This window comes from Hemicordylus capensis, chromosome 3 (assembly GCF_027244095.1).
Source record: "Hemicordylus capensis ecotype Gifberg chromosome 3, rHemCap1.1.pri, whole genome shotgun sequence".
Classification (NCBI taxonomy): domain Eukaryota; kingdom Metazoa; phylum Chordata; class Lepidosauria; order Squamata; family Cordylidae; genus Hemicordylus; species Hemicordylus capensis.
Window position 1 is genome coordinate 336635278 of NC_069659.1, and position 16744 is coordinate 336652021.

Genomic DNA, 16744 nt, shown 5'->3' on the forward strand with positions numbered 1-16744 from the left:
AGCCGAATGGGTACCTAAGGGTGGGAACATTCACTGCTGCCGAGTGCTGCAGGGGCGCCCTGCGGTTGGGGCGCACCGGGAATATGCCCTGTTGCCCTGTGGGCCAGTCCGAGCCTGGCTACAACTGACCAAATAGGAGCAAATGTTCCTGGGGGCCACAGGCTGGGTGACAGCTTGCTGTTTGCTCTCCTCCCTCCTACCGCTCTGAAGGGGGGGCGGCGGCAGGGGCTGGTCTTCACTTTTGTCCCAGGGTCCACTCCAACCTTGCTACAGCTGTGTAAGCGGGCCCTCCAATTTACGCAAAACTGGTAGATGGGCGTATCATTGTATTATTTGGGAACTATGATCACCATGTGCCACCCTGAAGTCATCATGGGCACAGATAAAAGTATGAATAACTGTTTCTAAGACAAAGTGTTTATATTTCTTTTAAAACACCTAATTTTGAGGTAACGTTTTTGTTCAATTTGGTACCCAATATGTAATTTTTAAACCTGGAGGCTTTGTATCTTGTAAGGATATGAAATTGCTTGAAAGAAAGAGCACTATTTATACAAGGAAGGCGGCGGGGTGGGGGTGGGGGTGTAAGTTGCCCTAGTAATTAACGGAACTGCTGGGAAGACTGAAATAAGACATGAATATCAACAGCATTGATAAATACAAACACTGGCTTTGTCGCAATGAAAGGAAACACAGTTCAGAGTCAAAATACTGATAAGATATATATTTTGGTTTGGGGAGAGAGAAAGAGAGAGAAAGCACGCACATGAAAGAGCATATATGGGAAATTCAGCAATAAAAAAATGTCAAAACTGTGAACAGCATGAAAAGGCAATGCAAAATGTTCCTGTCAGGAATGTAGAGCTAAGCAGTCTGCAAATGAAATATGCCATCAAATCCCATAAAACCAAGCAGGGCTTACAGGGAGCAAGTACATTTTAGTTAGATTGTATTCTAGCACACGTTGCCAGTAGCTTTCAATTAATTGCTCTGCAATAAACACAGCAGGCCTGAGAAAAGGTCTGTTCCTCTCATGAAATGGAGAACATACCAGAAGCAGACTGAGCAGCGAAAGACATGCACAGCAAATGATGCTCAATCAATGAGGGACCCCGTTATTGATAGAAAAGCAATACATCTCTTCTGTTCAGAGCTTGGCTGTGTTTGCATTTGAAAAAGGAACCGACATTACACACTAACCTGACCACGGTGGCGAGTTGGACAAATGGCCCTGGTCAGGTATGGGTGTGACGAGGGGAGGTATATATGGAACTGGATGAGAGCTTGAAAAATGTCTCCTAAGCATGACATATATAGTCTTTTAGGGTTGCCACTTAAAAGTTTTTAAAGCCAGGACTACTTTGTCACATGTTTTGTTTTCTGGCAGAGATGTGGGGTGGAAAGTTTTCCAGGGAAAATATTCCAAAATGGGGGGGGGGGGAAATCGCATATATTAATTCTCCACAGAAATTTTTCCATTTCTAAAATTTCTACTTGGCTATTTGAAAAACATTTGAGATACAGTGAGGGGAAATTAATATAGTAGAGGTGCCCTTTTTACTGTATAAACAGATCAAATGACATGCCCAGATCAGATCACAATCTATTTAGGGCATCAGGAAAATTTGTTTATAGTAAGTTTTTTGAGGCAGGGGGATAATTCAAATTTTATGCAAATTAGGGGGGAATTGATGAGAAAATTTTCCAGTCCAGTTTTTTAGGGGGGAAATCCACATCTTTGATTTCTGGTCTTTAAGCACACTCTTACTCATAGTCCACATTTTACCCTTCATAACTGCTCATAGGAGAAGAACTTCCTGTTCGCTAGGGCTGCCAACCCTCTTGCTCTTAGGTTACTAGAACACGAATCCCTCATGTTCATTGGGAGGAGATTCAAGGTAGACACAAGAAAGTATTTCTTCACATAATGTGTATTTAATCTATGGAATTTGTTGCCACCAGACATTGTGAGGACCACCAGCTTAAATGGCCATTAAAAGGGGATTCAACAGATTTCTGGAGGACAAGTCTAAGTGGCTACTTGGCATGTTGGCAATATGTAACCTCCAGGTTCAAGGGCAGTAAGCCTTTGAATACCAGTTTCAGGGCAGGAATGGAAGAACAAGAAGTATGTCTTCAACTGATGCTGATGGGAACCCAGAGAGCCATCTGGCTGGCTGCTGTTGGAAACAGGATGCTGGAGTGAATGGACTCTTTATGTTCTTATAGCACTAAATGGACTATATACCAAGTATGCATGCCAAAGACCCAAAGAGCAAACACAACAAAGTGTCTATTAGTATCCTAACGAGCAACAAACGTATTGTGGCATGAGCTCATCACAACTGTCACCTAGCAGGAAGGGCTTCATAAGCTATGGAACAAAGTCCTGGCATGTCTAGGGCATGAGATTAGGGATGTGCACAAAATGCTTCGTGCCCTTTCCTGGGGGCGAGGAGTGGCACCTTTAAATGGAGGCAGGCAGGTCCCACCTGCTCCTCCCATGAATTGCCGCCACCCCTGCTGCCCCATCACGGTGCTGTCGTGCTTCAAGGTGAACTTAAAAGCAGCAGCTGTGCTGCTGTCCTTTTTTAAATGCCATGCCCTGCTGCGCTGATGGGATGCTGCTCCCAGCAGCCCTTGTGCAGTGTTGGCATGCAAATGGCGCCGACACCATTTGTGTGGTCAGCATGGTGCTGCTGACCACACAAATGGCGTCGGTGCATGCGTCAATGCTATTTGCATGCCAGTGCTGAGTGAGGGCTGCTGGAAGCAGCATTCCATTGGCATGGTGCGGTGTTTTAAAGAGGACACCAGCACTGCTGCTAATTTTAAGTTAACTTTGAAGCATGACAGCATTGTGGCGGGGGTGGCGGCAGCTCATGGGAGAAGCAGGTGAGACCTGCCTGTCTCCATTTAAAGATACCCTACGCCCCATCCCAAAACGTTTTGGCTGTAGGAGCCTGAATTGTTTCGGCGCCTCTCCAAAGAGGCGCCAAAATGATTCGGGCACATCCCTACATGACATACAAATCTCACAGAGAAACATGACATTAATATTTGGAAGCTCTCTCTTTCAACTTTTGATTTTTTAAAAAATCTTTTATTTGCAAGCATAACTGGGCAACATCCAGACTAGTTAGTTATGGCTAAGTCCCATCGAAATTAAAAGGGCTGAAGGTTTGCCATGACTAACCTATCACTCTGCTTTCAGTGGTGCTTAGTCATGGCTAACAAGTCTGGATGTTGCACATTGCGGGCAACCTTTTTGCCCCCAACCTGTACCCTGATTCTGCTTTGACAGGATTATCTCCAGGGTGCCAGAAAACACTGCTTCATGGACCACATCAAACTCCTTGGCCACCAGTTGGCCATCCCATCATTGCATGCCCCTCAATCTCTTGAGTATTCTAGAAGATTTAAATAAATGTCAATATTTGGAATAAATGGACATATTCAAATGTAGTGAAGATGGAAGAAAAGACACTCCAGAAAAGGTGGCAACCCTATAAGCCAGAAGGCACAGGCACACACAGGTAGATCCATGCAGTCACACCACACACAGCAAGGACTGGACAGAGGATGCGACAGAAAGACCCTCCCTTCGCATTACCAGAAGTAGAGCTTGTTCCTGCAGTAATTGCTGCTGCAGGATCTCTAACTGCCTCTGTTCTTCCTCTAACTGTCGCCTGATGTACTCCTGGAGAGATGGGCAGCAGAGAGAAAGGAGAGAGAAGAAAGAGCCATAATTCCAAAGAGAAAGAAGCAGCTGTGTGAGAAGGCGATTCTGCAGAAACACTGGTCCATATAGGAGGGGGAACTCAAGGGACAGTAATACAACGCATGCAGCTGAATACCATACAACTTCATTTTTAAATTTTATTTAGTCAGCTAATTTACTGACTGTCCTTCAGTTCAAGTCTCCCAGGTCAGTATACAATGTAGAATGCAACAAACTACTTCAGTGGTACCACAAAGTATCTGGCACAGTTATATTCAGCGTTTCATTCTAGCTTTTTTTTGGGGGGGGGGAGGGAGATGAAAAATTCTGCACCACAGTTACCCAGACTCTGAAAAAGAGGAACAGAAGGCATGCATCATGCATTGACACATTACAGAGATGGCCACCACCACTGGGTGAAAAGCTGGTTTAATGCCAGGCTGATACCCAAAACGTTATGAACGCACACTTTTTCCTTGAGGGAAATGGTTCCAACAGTTGAATCAATATGAAAACAACTTCAGATTTGCGGTTCATTAAAAAGGAGAAGAGATTGTGATCTCCAAGCTTGGCAGAGGTACTAGCATTCTGTACCAAGAAAAAAATGGAATTATGCAGTCTGATTCAGACATGCAATTTCTGCTACAGCTTGTCATGGTTGTGGGGAGAGCACAGGATGACGAGGACAGATGCAGGATTTCCTGTTCCCTGGAAATCTCACCCTGCCTCACGTTTTGCTCTTGAGATCTGATAAGCAGGTGTTGTCTCACACTTTCAACCCCATCTCCACAGCCAGATGCTGCACTGTTTTTTTTAAACAGAGCTGAAAATGGAATTTCAGCTGTCTGAAGATTCTGAATTTGGTAGCCCATCCTAAACATTTTTAGATGGAATAGCAGGATATACAATTACCCTAACTATATCAAGGAGACAATTATCCATTTGCTTCAAAAGTTGGTGTTGCTAACGTGCCGTAAACATGTCCCCTAGACACAGGTCCCGTTGAAAACTAGAGAGTATCTAGAAAATTGGCAACACTTTTGTACAGAAAAGGTTGGCGTGAGAAGCATATATTCAGCAGTCTTGTGTTTGCTAGCAGACAGGGCAAATGAAGGTGAAAATGCTGAACTTGCACTTGGGTCCCACTTGCCTGTGATACTGGAAGTACATTTAAAAAATCATTTGCAATGGTACACTAAGAAGTGGGCTGAAGAAAGAGCACTTCCAACGACAAACACATAATTTCCACATTCCATCCACGCTGGGGAGAAGACAAGGTGGCCACAGATTGCTCCCTCCCGCTAAAACCCAAAAGATTATGTAAATTGGCCTTGGGACATTAACAACTGATACTACAAATAACCAAATTTATGGATGTTATTCTTTTAAAATTACAGTGGTCCCTCGACTTACGAAGATAATCCGTTCCGAACGCACGTTCGTAGGTCGGAATTTTCGTAAGTCGAAAAGCGCATCCACGGAGGTCCGGAAACATTCGTAAGTTGAGGAAACCGCATCTAAAAATTCGTAGGTCGAGGAAGCCGCATCTAAACCGGCAACAACTTCCGGTATTTTTTGTCGTTCGTAAGTCGAAATCTTCGGATGTCGAGTACTTCGTAAGTCGAGGGACCACTGTATATCCCACCATTTCATTAAATTACTTTAAGGTGGCTGAAGTTAAATTGATTAAAAACAATACAAAATGAACTGAAATATATAGACCAATCCAGTACAAAGCAAACAGGCAACAGCATCACAGCAGATAGAATAACAGAATCTCAGTGTTGGAAGGGACATTGGGGATCTAGTTCAACCCCTGCTAAGAGCAGGAAACAGCCACAGCATCCCTGGCAGATGGCTTTCCAGCCACTGTTTGAAAATCTCCAGTAAAGGGGAGTCAACCACTCCATGAGGCAGACTGTTCCACTGACAAACAGCTCTTACAGTTAGGAAATGTTTTCTAACTGAGCAAAGAGGCACTTTTAAAAAGTGATGATTCTGGGAGAGCAACTGGCCCTATACATCCCCAGCACAGCACCCCTCCAGTGGCTTTTGTAAACTGTCCTGAGCCATTTTGGAAGGGCGGTATATAAATCAAATCAAATCAAATCAAATCAAATCAATCAATCAATCAATAAATAAATAAATAAAAGCAATAGAGAACAATTCTTCAGATATCTGAAGATGGCTACCCCACTTCCATTTAGTTACACAGAAACACAGGAAGCTGCCATATACTGAGTCAGACCATTGGTCCATCGAGTTCAGAATTGTCTACACAGACTGGCAGCGGCTTCTCTAAGGTTGCAGGCAGGAATCTCTCTCAGCCCTATCTTGGAGAAGCCATGGAGGGAACTTGAAACCTTCTGCTCTTGCCAGAGCACCTAAGGGGAATATCATGCAGTGCTCACACATCAAGTCTCCCATTCATATGCAACCAGGGCAGACTCTGCTTAGTAAAGCGGACAAGTCATTCTTGCTACCACAAGACCAGCTCTCCTCCCCAGAAGAGACATTTTCTCTTCTCCAGCCTAAAAGTACCCACCTCCTATAACCGTCCCTCATAGGATGTGGTTTACAGACAGGCCCTCACCATTCTTGTTGCCCTTTCCAGGTCATCAATGTCCCTCTCAAATACAGAGTTCACCACTGAACACAGTCAAGTGAGGTCTGACACTTCCAGAATAGAAGGGAACAATGGCTTCTCATGATTTGGACAGTATGCTTCTAGTAATGCAGCCTAGTATTGCATTTGCTTTCTTAGCAGCTGCATCACACTGCTGGCTCATGTTTAATTTATTGTCCACTAAGACACCTAGGTGTCTATTGTCCACTTCTTTCACATGTACTGCTGCCAAATCAGATCTTCCCTGAAGATAAAATAAGATGAACAGTAACTGGAATACACCAAAGACATTAGGGCAAAAAATGTTTTCACTGGAGGCCTAAAATAAAAGGATAAAAATAAGCATGTACACTGTTCTGAGTTCCTCAGAGGAAGAGCGGGATATAAATGTAAAAAATAAAAATAACATAAAAGAGCTTAGAGGAGGTAAACATATGTGGAGAGGACATTCCACAACTATGGTGTCACAGCACAAAAGACCCCATTCCTGATAACCATCCACCTAGTCTCTGATAGTGCGAGCACCCAGACCAGACCCCAGCAGATTACCTAAAGTAACAAATCGGGGTGTGCACAAAACTGGCTGGCCCAGTTCGGTTCAAGTCATGACCTGGCCACACAGGGGCCCACTGCGCATGTGTGATGGCCTCCAAAATGGCTGCTGCAATGGGGGAAAGACCAGAAAGGGCTGAAGAACACCCGAACCGGGCGATTTTTGCCACGAGGAAGGCTGGAGAAGCCTCCAGGAGGGGGTAAGTACTAAATAAATACATACATTTTTAAAATTGGATTGTGAACCCCCCGTATGGCCAGGGGTGTGTGTGTTTCGCTCCGGGGTTGGACCGAACAGGGGGTGGTTTGGTTCGACCCCAAACTGTCAAACCGAACCCGTTCGATGTTGAACCCATTCGATGTTGAACCCATTCGACATCAAACTTCTTTGCACATCCCTAATCACAAACGTCAAATAACCATTAAAGGGCCATTTCACACCTTAGATGTATAGGTGTACACTCCTGAGATGTTTCAACCATACACCTAAAAATTATAGAGTGTAGATGCAACAAACGCATGCGCATTATGCTAGAACACTCACTGGGGAGCTGTGATTTGCTGCAGCTGCCTGTTAAGTGCACCCTCAGTGGGTTTTGATGTCAGAAAACAACACTCCCAGTCACAACAGATTCACCCAGGAGCTGCTGTTGGTTACCTGCTCATGCTCGGCACGTCGCCTCTCCTCTTCTCGGCGCATTTGCTCTTCATAATGCCGGCGCTGCTCCCTCTCTTGCTGCTTCCTTAGCTCCTTCTCTCTTCTTTGCTGCTGTGGGAACAACGGATAAGTATATAAACAACAGAATGTTCAGGACTTATAATGGAGAGACGTTAAAAACACTCAACTCAACTATACTGGCACTACTGTGCCAGTATATAAAAAAACAAAGCTGAAATTAAAAATCAAGTCAAATTGTACGTCTGCAGCGGGCTCTTCGGCTCTCACGAGAACAAAAGCACTGTGAAGCAGGAAGACGCCTCAAACGTCACTTGGTCCACTTGTGTATGATGACAGAGGTGCTAGCAAGCATGCTGCCTCTCCCCCAATAAAGGACCAGACTGAATGCAATGAAAGATACATCCAATGGCTAACCCAAGCCCCCCATTTCACACCAGGAGAGTAGAAGCGACCAAGCCTCATCAATGCTTGAGTAGACAGAAGTATAAAGGAATAGTTCAGAAGTTTCCTGCATGTCATGAGCTTGGCTACAGAGAGAATTCAATTAACAGGGAGCAATCCAAATCTAGGAGAATGAGGCATCACCTCTGGGTCCTTCACCATCAGAAGACTCTTATGATGCAACACGGTTCATATGAGTGCCATAAAACAGCGGACGGCATCCCTCAACGTGACTGGGAATACAACATAATCCTCATACTGTCACACATCCTAGGAGGAACCCACAACATCTGGGCAGTGAAAAGCTGGGAAATGTTGTTTACACTGAAATCAGATATGCAGGGCTGCCTCAGCACCCATTTTAGCACAAAAGGAGACTTTTGCACAAGAAATCCATCTGTCCCTATTTGAGGTACAATTTACGGGAATGCATGTTGCAGCACTCAGGTTATGGAGAGGAGAGCTGGTCTTGTGGTCGCAAGCATGACTTGTCCCCTTAGCTAAGCAGGGTCCGCTCAGGTTGCATATGAAAGGGAGACTAGAAGTGTGAGCACTGTAAGATATTCCCGTCAGGGGATGGAGCCACTTTGGGAAGAGCAGAAGCTTTCAAGTTCCCTCTCTGGCTTTTCCAAGATAGGGCTGAGAGAGATTCCTGCCTGCAAGGTTAGAGAAGCCGTTGCCAGTCTGTGAAGACAATACTGAGCTAGATAGAACAATGGTCTGACTCAGTATATGGCAGGTTCCTATGGAACTTCCCATCCTGGGAGATCTATTTGGCCTTCTCCCTAATGATATTTCCATGTTCTGATTTTTTTACTTCGTGAGCTGCCCCAAGCAGCACTGTGCTGGAGGAGTGGGATTCAGTTATTCCCCAACTTACAAACAGATTTGTTCCAAAAGTTGAATGTTTAGAACTCAGAACACACATAATGCCCAAGAGTGATGAACTGTCTGTATGTGCAGGTTGGCATTTGCAAGCTGGGATGAAAGTGTCTGTATAAAAACCATAAAAAAACAACACACACATATACATTCTGTCAAATGCTGAATAATGTTTGATTCCAGCAGGCCTCTAGCCTGCCAGGAAACTGATCTTCCCTGACTGCCTCTGTGGATTATTTTAATTATGTGCTGCTTCTGTCCATTTTTATTCCCCTGCCTCCTGCCCTTGGTATTTTTAATGAAACTGCTATTGATTTTTTTTTTTTTAGGAGCACAGGAAGCTTCCATATACTGAGTCAGACCATTGGTCTATCTAGTTCAGTATTGTCTACACAGACTGGCAGCATCTTCTCCAAGGTTGTAGGCAGGAATCTCTCTCAGCCCTATCTTGGAGATGCCAGCAAGGGAACTTAGAACCTAGATGCTCTTCCCAGAGCGGCTCCACCCCTTAAGGGGAATACCTTACAGTGCTCACACTTCTAGTCTCCCTTTCATATGCAACCAGGGCAAACCCTGCTTAGCTAAGGGGACAAGTCATGCTTCCTACCACAAGACCAGCTTGGTTTGAATTGTTAACTGCCTTGGGCTTTTCCCGCCCCAAACTAGAAAAGCAGGATAAAAATCCCTTTATAAAATGATAACTAGGTATGCCTCAGGCTATGCCCTGGAAGCTACTGAAATTCATGGCAGAGACCAGATTCCAACCAGGGCCTTCCTGGTTTGTAGCTGAGACGCTGAGCCAGCTCTCCAAAGTTACCATCCAGGTTGAAAAGCCTTTCCACACATACTATTTGTAATTTGTTTTGCACATATGTAGTTCTCCACTAAAAACATGCAAGAGCTTGTATGCACGGCAGACCATGGTTTCTCTGCTTTCTCTTTTTCTTGCCAACGGCTCCTTTCATGCACTGGAAGCTGAATTTGAATCTCCCCCATACTGGGGGGGCAGGGGGAGGGAAACAGTTGCTAGGGGCCCAGCTATGCAGGCAGAGCCCCCCCCCATGCAGCTGCTTGGATCACGCTCCAAACCTTTTCTAGAGCACCTGGAATAGGATGCGTACGGAGGCATTTTGAGGGGACAAGATTTATAGCAGGGGATAGCAACACTCTCTTTATGTGGCTGTCACAGCGTGCTCCGAATCCCCGGAACAGAATTCAGGCCTTCACTGAGCCGTGTTCATTTTCTCAGGGAAAGAAAAGGCTGTTGGTCCAGTCATTTGAAAGTCAAGCTGCTTTTTGTACGTTAGCAACCTCTTCGCAGGGGAATCAATACAGTCTCATAATTACATGCCACTCGGGTTCTCTGTGCAAGGCATACTCAGTATTGATTGCAGCCATGGATGAGATGTGCCTACAATTGGGCCTATGTGCCTTGAAAGAGAAATGAAGATGTGTAAAATCCTTCATTAGGAGTGGCATTCAGCAGTCTGGCCACTATCAAAAAACGTACACCAGCCGTCTGGCTTTCTTTTGCTCCCTGCTATTTTTGCTCAAATGTATTCCTCCAGCCCGGTCCTGAACTTGTTTTCACCCCTTTGCTGTTCATATGGCTTCACCGTTTGTCTAGTGCAAGACTTAACCTTTCTTTGGAAGAGCTTGCTTTCCTACCAAGCGTCTTGCATGCAAAAATTATTTTTAGCACCATCCATTTGATTACTCGGTTTGGGAGGAGTCCACTTCTGCTATGAAGATGTTACCATGTCCCACCACTGGTGATGCAACCCCCATGAAACTACCTTAGACTGAGTCAGACCACAGGGCTATCCAGCCCAGTGCTGTAAGGGATGGAGTTGCAGCTTGGTGGCAAAGCATCTGCCGGGGATACAGGAGGTGCCAGGTTCAAACCCGAGGTAGGACTGAGAGAGACACCTTCTTGCAAACTTGGAGAGCTGCTGCCAGGCAGTGTAGACCAGGGGTTCTCAACGTTGGGTCCCCAGATGTTTTTGGACTTCAACTCCCATAATCCCCAGCCCCAGTGGCCTTTGGTTGGGGATTATTTGTTTGTTTTATTCGATTTCTATACCGCCCTTCCAAAACTGGCTCAGGGCAGTTTACACAGAGAAATAACAAATAAATAAGATGGATCCCTGTCCCCAAAGGGGTCACAGTCTAAAAAGAAACATGAGAAAGACAGCAGAAACAGTCACTGGAGGTACTCTGCTGGGGGTAGATAGGGCCAGTTACTCCCCCCCTGCTAAATAAAGAGAATCACTACGTTAAAAGGTGCTTCTTTGCCAAGTTAGCATTATGGGAGTTGAAGTCCAATAACATCTGGGGACCCAACGTTGAGAATCCCTGGTATAGACAATACTGAGCTAGACGGGCCAATGGTCCAACTCGGTACAAGACAGTTTCTTGTGTTCCTATTTACTGGTTACTCAGCTGGCAGCAACTCTCCAGCGTCCCAAGGCAGAGGTCTTTCCCCACACCTGTCACCTGATATGTTAAACTGGAGATGCTGAGAACTGAACCTGGCCTTTTTGCATGCAAAGCATGTGCTCTGTCACTGGGTTATGGCCCATTCCTCAGGGCCAGAGCACCTAGCTGGTTCTGTACTGGCAGCAGCCACATTCCATGGGCAACAGATGAACTGGGCCCAGCACTATAGGTACAAGTCAAAGTGATCACACAGTTGAGGGCCAGGGCTGCTTTGGCTAATCGTGCCAAATTGCCAATATAGCCGTCACATTTTAAAAATATATATTTAAAATAACCCAATAAGAAATTGACAGTTTTGGACAGTATGATGCACTGGCCGCAAGAGGGCAGTAGTGCAGAAACACTGAAGCCGAGACACACAGATGTTAAGGTGTAATATTTCCCCCCACTGGATTTTGATCCGTGCTTAAAGTGCCAGTTACTAATGGTGCAAAGTACGGTCAACTATTTCCGAGATCTGCATGCTATGAAATGATAATTATTGATCCTACGCTGGAGCAAGCGCTTTTCTACTATATTCCTTCCCCTTCATTCTGTCTTTTCATGGCATCACCTTCCCTCTTCTATTGTCTTCTTCACAGCTCTTAATCCCTTTCTGGATACCACTCTCCGCATTTGTAACTATTCCAAAAGTGGCAGCAACACTACTTGAGTTCCCTGTATTTTAAATACAGTGCTGACTCCTTAAGAAATATAAGACCGATTCAGACATTATGCTGTACGAGTGTACACATGTCTGTACACTCATACATGTGTTTGTGTGAATGACTGTGCTTGTGTTCATTTTTAAAATGAACCTGGATCCAGGCCCCTAAAATGCACGGTACCGACAGAAAGTGTACAGCTGTGCCTGCATTCCACATAAGATGTGTACAGATATACCTGTGTATACTGTAAACTTTGGTGTGCGTGTTGAACATAACATGTGAATGGACCTATATTTGGGGGAGAAAAGAGGAGGGGGAGGGAGGGAGGGAGAGAGAGAGAGAGAGGCTATGCTATGTCAATCATCCAAATACTCTCTCACGTGTTTGCTGTTCCCAACATCCTGCCACACTCCAGTGTGACCAAGAACAGGAACAGAGCTATGTACATAAGAGCAGACTGGATCCCGAGGGCTAATCTAGATGTGACATGGTGTACACGATCCATGATTCGTATCTTTAGCAGTTTTGCTTTGTTTTTAATTAACAGCAGACATTGGGGCAGCTGAATCCGATTTGGACCTCAGTGCAGGGGGGTGAGTGAGGCTTTTTTTCCATGCTGCTTTCTCAGAAGAAGAAGCGGCCGTATCCTCTGTTGCTCCTGAGGGAAGGACTAGGATCGTGGGGTTGAAATGACAAGGAAATGGATTTAGGCTCGGAGGCTGGGAAGTATTTCCTAACTGTAAGAATTGGCCCACAGTAGAACGGTCTGCCTTGTGCAGTTGTGGGATCTCTCTGCTAGCTGGCAGAGGCCGGATGAAGATCTGCCAGGGTTGCGGCTGCAGTTTCCTGATCAGGACAGGGAGTTGGACTAGAAGAACTCCAAGGCCCCTTCCAACTCTAAAATTCTATGATCCTATTAAAATGGCCCCCTGAGCCGAGCTGCCTCTTGTGGAAGCCTTACCGAAACCAAGCATAGGGGCTTGGTTTCTATTGTCCACCTGTCCCCCTCCCACCAGCGCCACAGTACTGATCTGATCTATAAATATTTGTGATATTTGTACTTTGTCCCCAACCCCCAAAGCTGCTATTCTCCCCCCCACCGCACCCCGCTCTCTGACCTGAAACACAGATCTCCCCCGTTTCATTTAGTTGTGCCTTCAGAGGCAGCAAGCAGACTTAGCTTCCAACCCAGGGCTGTCCCTGGTCAGCATTCCCTTGACCTTCTCCCATGCTGGCATCCCCACTCCTGTAGAAAAGTTGGTGGTGTTGAGGACACGGTTGAACTAAGGACAAAACCTGTCCACCAGTCCTGGAGAGCCCAGCCATTAGTGACAAAGATCTTGCAGGATATGTGAGCAGAGCCCAGAGGGAGGCACCGGTCCCTCAGGGTTCTTGGCGACATACAAACCCTCCTTCTAAACATTGCCTGTCACAGTGATGCAAATTTTGCTACCGTCCGTATAAACACCCTATCAATAGGAATGCACAGTAAAGCTAGCTATCAAGATTCTCGCTCTCTACCATCTGTTCAGGTCACACAGGTTGGATCTAAAAGGCTTTAGAAACCCAGAATATCCAGAAATCGCCATAAAGCATCTCTCTGGCCTCAGCTATTCCGCAACTGCAGCTGCAGCCTGTTCCTTTGCTTGCATTTCCAACGGGCTCCCTGCATAATGTTGATCCCCCGCTGCTTAATAACACATCTGCAGCATAAAATATAAATAAACTCTTTGGCCTTTTCAAAATGCTAAAGCCAATTTCGATATGCTCATCTAGCGTGAAAGATCAGAACCAACACTTTCCTTTCGACTAGGATGGCAGTCACGCGTCAGGTCACATTAGACTGACTGTTAACCAAAATAATGCTAATATATTGCCGTAGCTTCTCTGACTTTCGGAAGAGTCAGCTCCATGGTTTTACTGCTCAGCTTTTGCAAATGACAACTGAAGTCTCCAAAAGATTATGACGGAGATGTAGAACTGGATTCCAGCAAGCTTGTAATATACAATTTTTTAAAAAATGTGGAAAGGATAATAAACATTAAATGGAACAAAATCCACAACTTGGAATCAAATCTTCCCATCCATAGGCTAAATTTGTACTGGGTATGTGACCATCATCAGTAAATTGTCAACACTCAACAAGAGGCCTTGTCTTTTTCATACAACCTTCTCCGCCCCTGTATTTATGATCATACTCATTTGTGGCTACAGTCTATTTTCATGTTCATGGTTTCTTTCTATGGCAGAAAACAAACATTGGCTTTGACCTTAACTTGTATATGTACGGCGAGCCATGCAAGGAGGCATTCCCATCTCCTCCTCCTGTCCACAGTCCCCCATGCTCCTTGAAGAATCACTCCTGAAAACCAGGGAATCCCCTGGAAGAGGGCATGGGATGTGGTGTGAGAAGCTGCAGTGGAAGGCAGAGAGGGAGGAAAACACTACCTGCAAGCAGATCCTCTTTCAGAGATGGCTGCACATCCTTAACAATTCTGGAGGGCTCCCCAATCCTCAGGAGCAGCCTATTGGGAAATGTTCATGAATACAAGTCCAGATCCCAGCCAGTATACCAGGGCTTCTCATCCTTGGGTCCCCAGATGTAGTTGGACTACAACTCCCATCACCCCCTTCTGCCACTGCATGATGGGAGTGGTAGTCCAACAATACCTGGGGACCCAAGGTTGAGAACCCGTGCATTGTACATACAGAGGGCTCACAGCAATCTAAGCTGGCCTCCATAATTTCAGTGACAGCTGAGTATACCAAGCCATCAGTCTCCATCTTCCTGCCTCCACCTCCTCAGGACTGTAGCCAAGAACTGTGGGGTTATGGAGCCCTAAGGAGGCAGGAAACCATTGCAGAACAGCCAGAAACATTAACACAGGGAGCCTGATAGGCTTACAATTAGTTAATGGAATTGGAGGGGAACTGGGTAAACTACTGCCTGCCTGAACACCTTTCCTTGCATCTCCATAAATAAAGGGGACAGAGAGTTTATTTATTATTATTTTTAATGAAAGCTAAACCCAAGGAGATGAAGGCTTGGAGCATCCCCGAGAGGGTCAATCAACAACAACAACTACTACTACTACTACCACCACCACCACGGATATTTATATACTGCTTTCCAACAAAAGTTCCCAAAGTGCTTTACATAGAGAAATAAAAATAAATAAATATGGAGCCCTGTCCCCAAAGTACAAACAACCTAAAAATACACACAAAATAGACACCAGCAACCACCACTGGAGAGATGTTGTGCTGGGGTTAGATAGGGCCAGTTGCTCCCCCTCTGCTCAATAACAAGAATCACCACTTTAAAAGAGCAGCAGCTGGTGCGAGCGCTGCCATGGGGGCAGGAGGTATCTTTAACTATAAATTACTAGGTGCTTACATCTCCTCCCGCCGCACCTGAAAGCTGTTTTGAGCAGCGGTGCGCTGCCCAGTACCCACTGTGGGGGAGGATCGGCTCTGCCTCTCAGCTGGCAGAGGCCATTTGCGTCCACGCATGTACAGAGGCCAGCCGAGTGGGTCTAGAAGACACGGCCTGTAGATTCCACTGTCTGGGCTTCCCTGACCGATATTGTTGCTGAGATGCTATCATGGAGCGAGCTGTTGACTTAAGTTTTGGGTCATGTTCTAGGGAGTCGTCAGTCCTGTCCTTGAATAGGTGTTCCCCATCAAAGGGTAAGTCCTCGATCCTGGATTTTGCTTCAGGGGCTAAGGAAGTAGATCTAAGCCATGCATGGTTTAGGGAGGAGAGCTGGTCTTGTAGTAGCAAGCATGACTTGTCCCCTTAGCTAAGCAGGGTCCACCTTGGTTGCATATGCATGAGAGACTACATGTGTGAGCACTTTAAGATTCCTGCCTGCTGCCAGTGTGTGGACAATACTGAGCTAGATGGACCGATGGTCTGACTCAGTATATGGCAGCTTCCTATGTCTTCACAGGGTGACTGAGGTCAAGATGGCGTGAGAAGCGCAGTCCGCAGTGTGATGTGGAGCAACTGCTTGGTGATTTTCTGTCCTTCAGTAAGTATTACAGGCTGTCTCCTGCTGGCTGAGTTGGACTATTTGATCCATGAATTGAGATAATTTCTCAAATAGCATATGTGAGTAATGTGCCATGTAGGCTCTGGGTCCGGGACCAGTGGGAGGGGCAGAGACTGATGGAGCTTTCACTGGCTTAGGCGAAGGGACAGAATGCTTCTTCTTTTTCACCATTTCCAAATGAGAGGGCACTGTTAACAGGTGTTTCCATTTAACAGCCTTGGACTTAAGCTTCGATTTAGCCTGATAAGACTTGGCAGTGGGTTGGGCGGCAGGCGTAGATCCCAAGGAGGGGGGTATTGTCAAAGCGGTAGATGCCATCGTGGAGCCTATGTGGGGGGATTCATAGATAGTCTTGGAGGCAATGGAGGCTATAGGTGCCGGCAGCGTGGGCCTGCCAGAAGATATGTTAAAGGAGGCTGTATTGGTGACCCCCTTAGGCAAAACGGGAAGGGCTGATAGAACCTTCTCCCAGAGAGAGAAGTGGAGATGTGAGGCTCAATTACAATGCATGTGAAGCTCTGGCAGATAAGGCACGCCTCAACCTTATGTCCTTCTCCCAAGCAAAGCAAGCACTTAGAATGCTTATCAGAGGTGGGGAGTTTAGCCGTGCAGGAGAAACGCTTAAAACAGATCCTGCTGCTA

At 45.8% G+C, this 16744-nt stretch overlaps 1 protein-coding gene across 11 annotated transcripts in view; it reads right to left on the reverse strand.

The window, feature by feature from the left end:
* TNIK (TRAF2 and NCK interacting kinase) overlaps positions 1-16744 on the reverse strand; it is a 413952-nt gene that overhangs the window by 89316 nt on the left and 307892 nt on the right. For 7 of the 11 annotated variants that reach the window (XM_053305179.1, XM_053305184.1, XM_053305182.1 and 4 more), the window contains 2 exons: positions 7558-7668; positions 3614-3700 (listed from right to left, as the gene is read on the reverse strand). In XM_053305179.1, the coding sequence (XP_053161154.1) occupies positions 3614-3700; positions 7558-7668 (198 nt within the window). The remainder of the gene's footprint in view (positions 1-3613; positions 3701-7557; positions 7669-16744) is intronic. The other 4 variants (XM_053305177.1, XM_053305181.1, XM_053305175.1 and 1 more) reach the window with 3 other exon arrangements.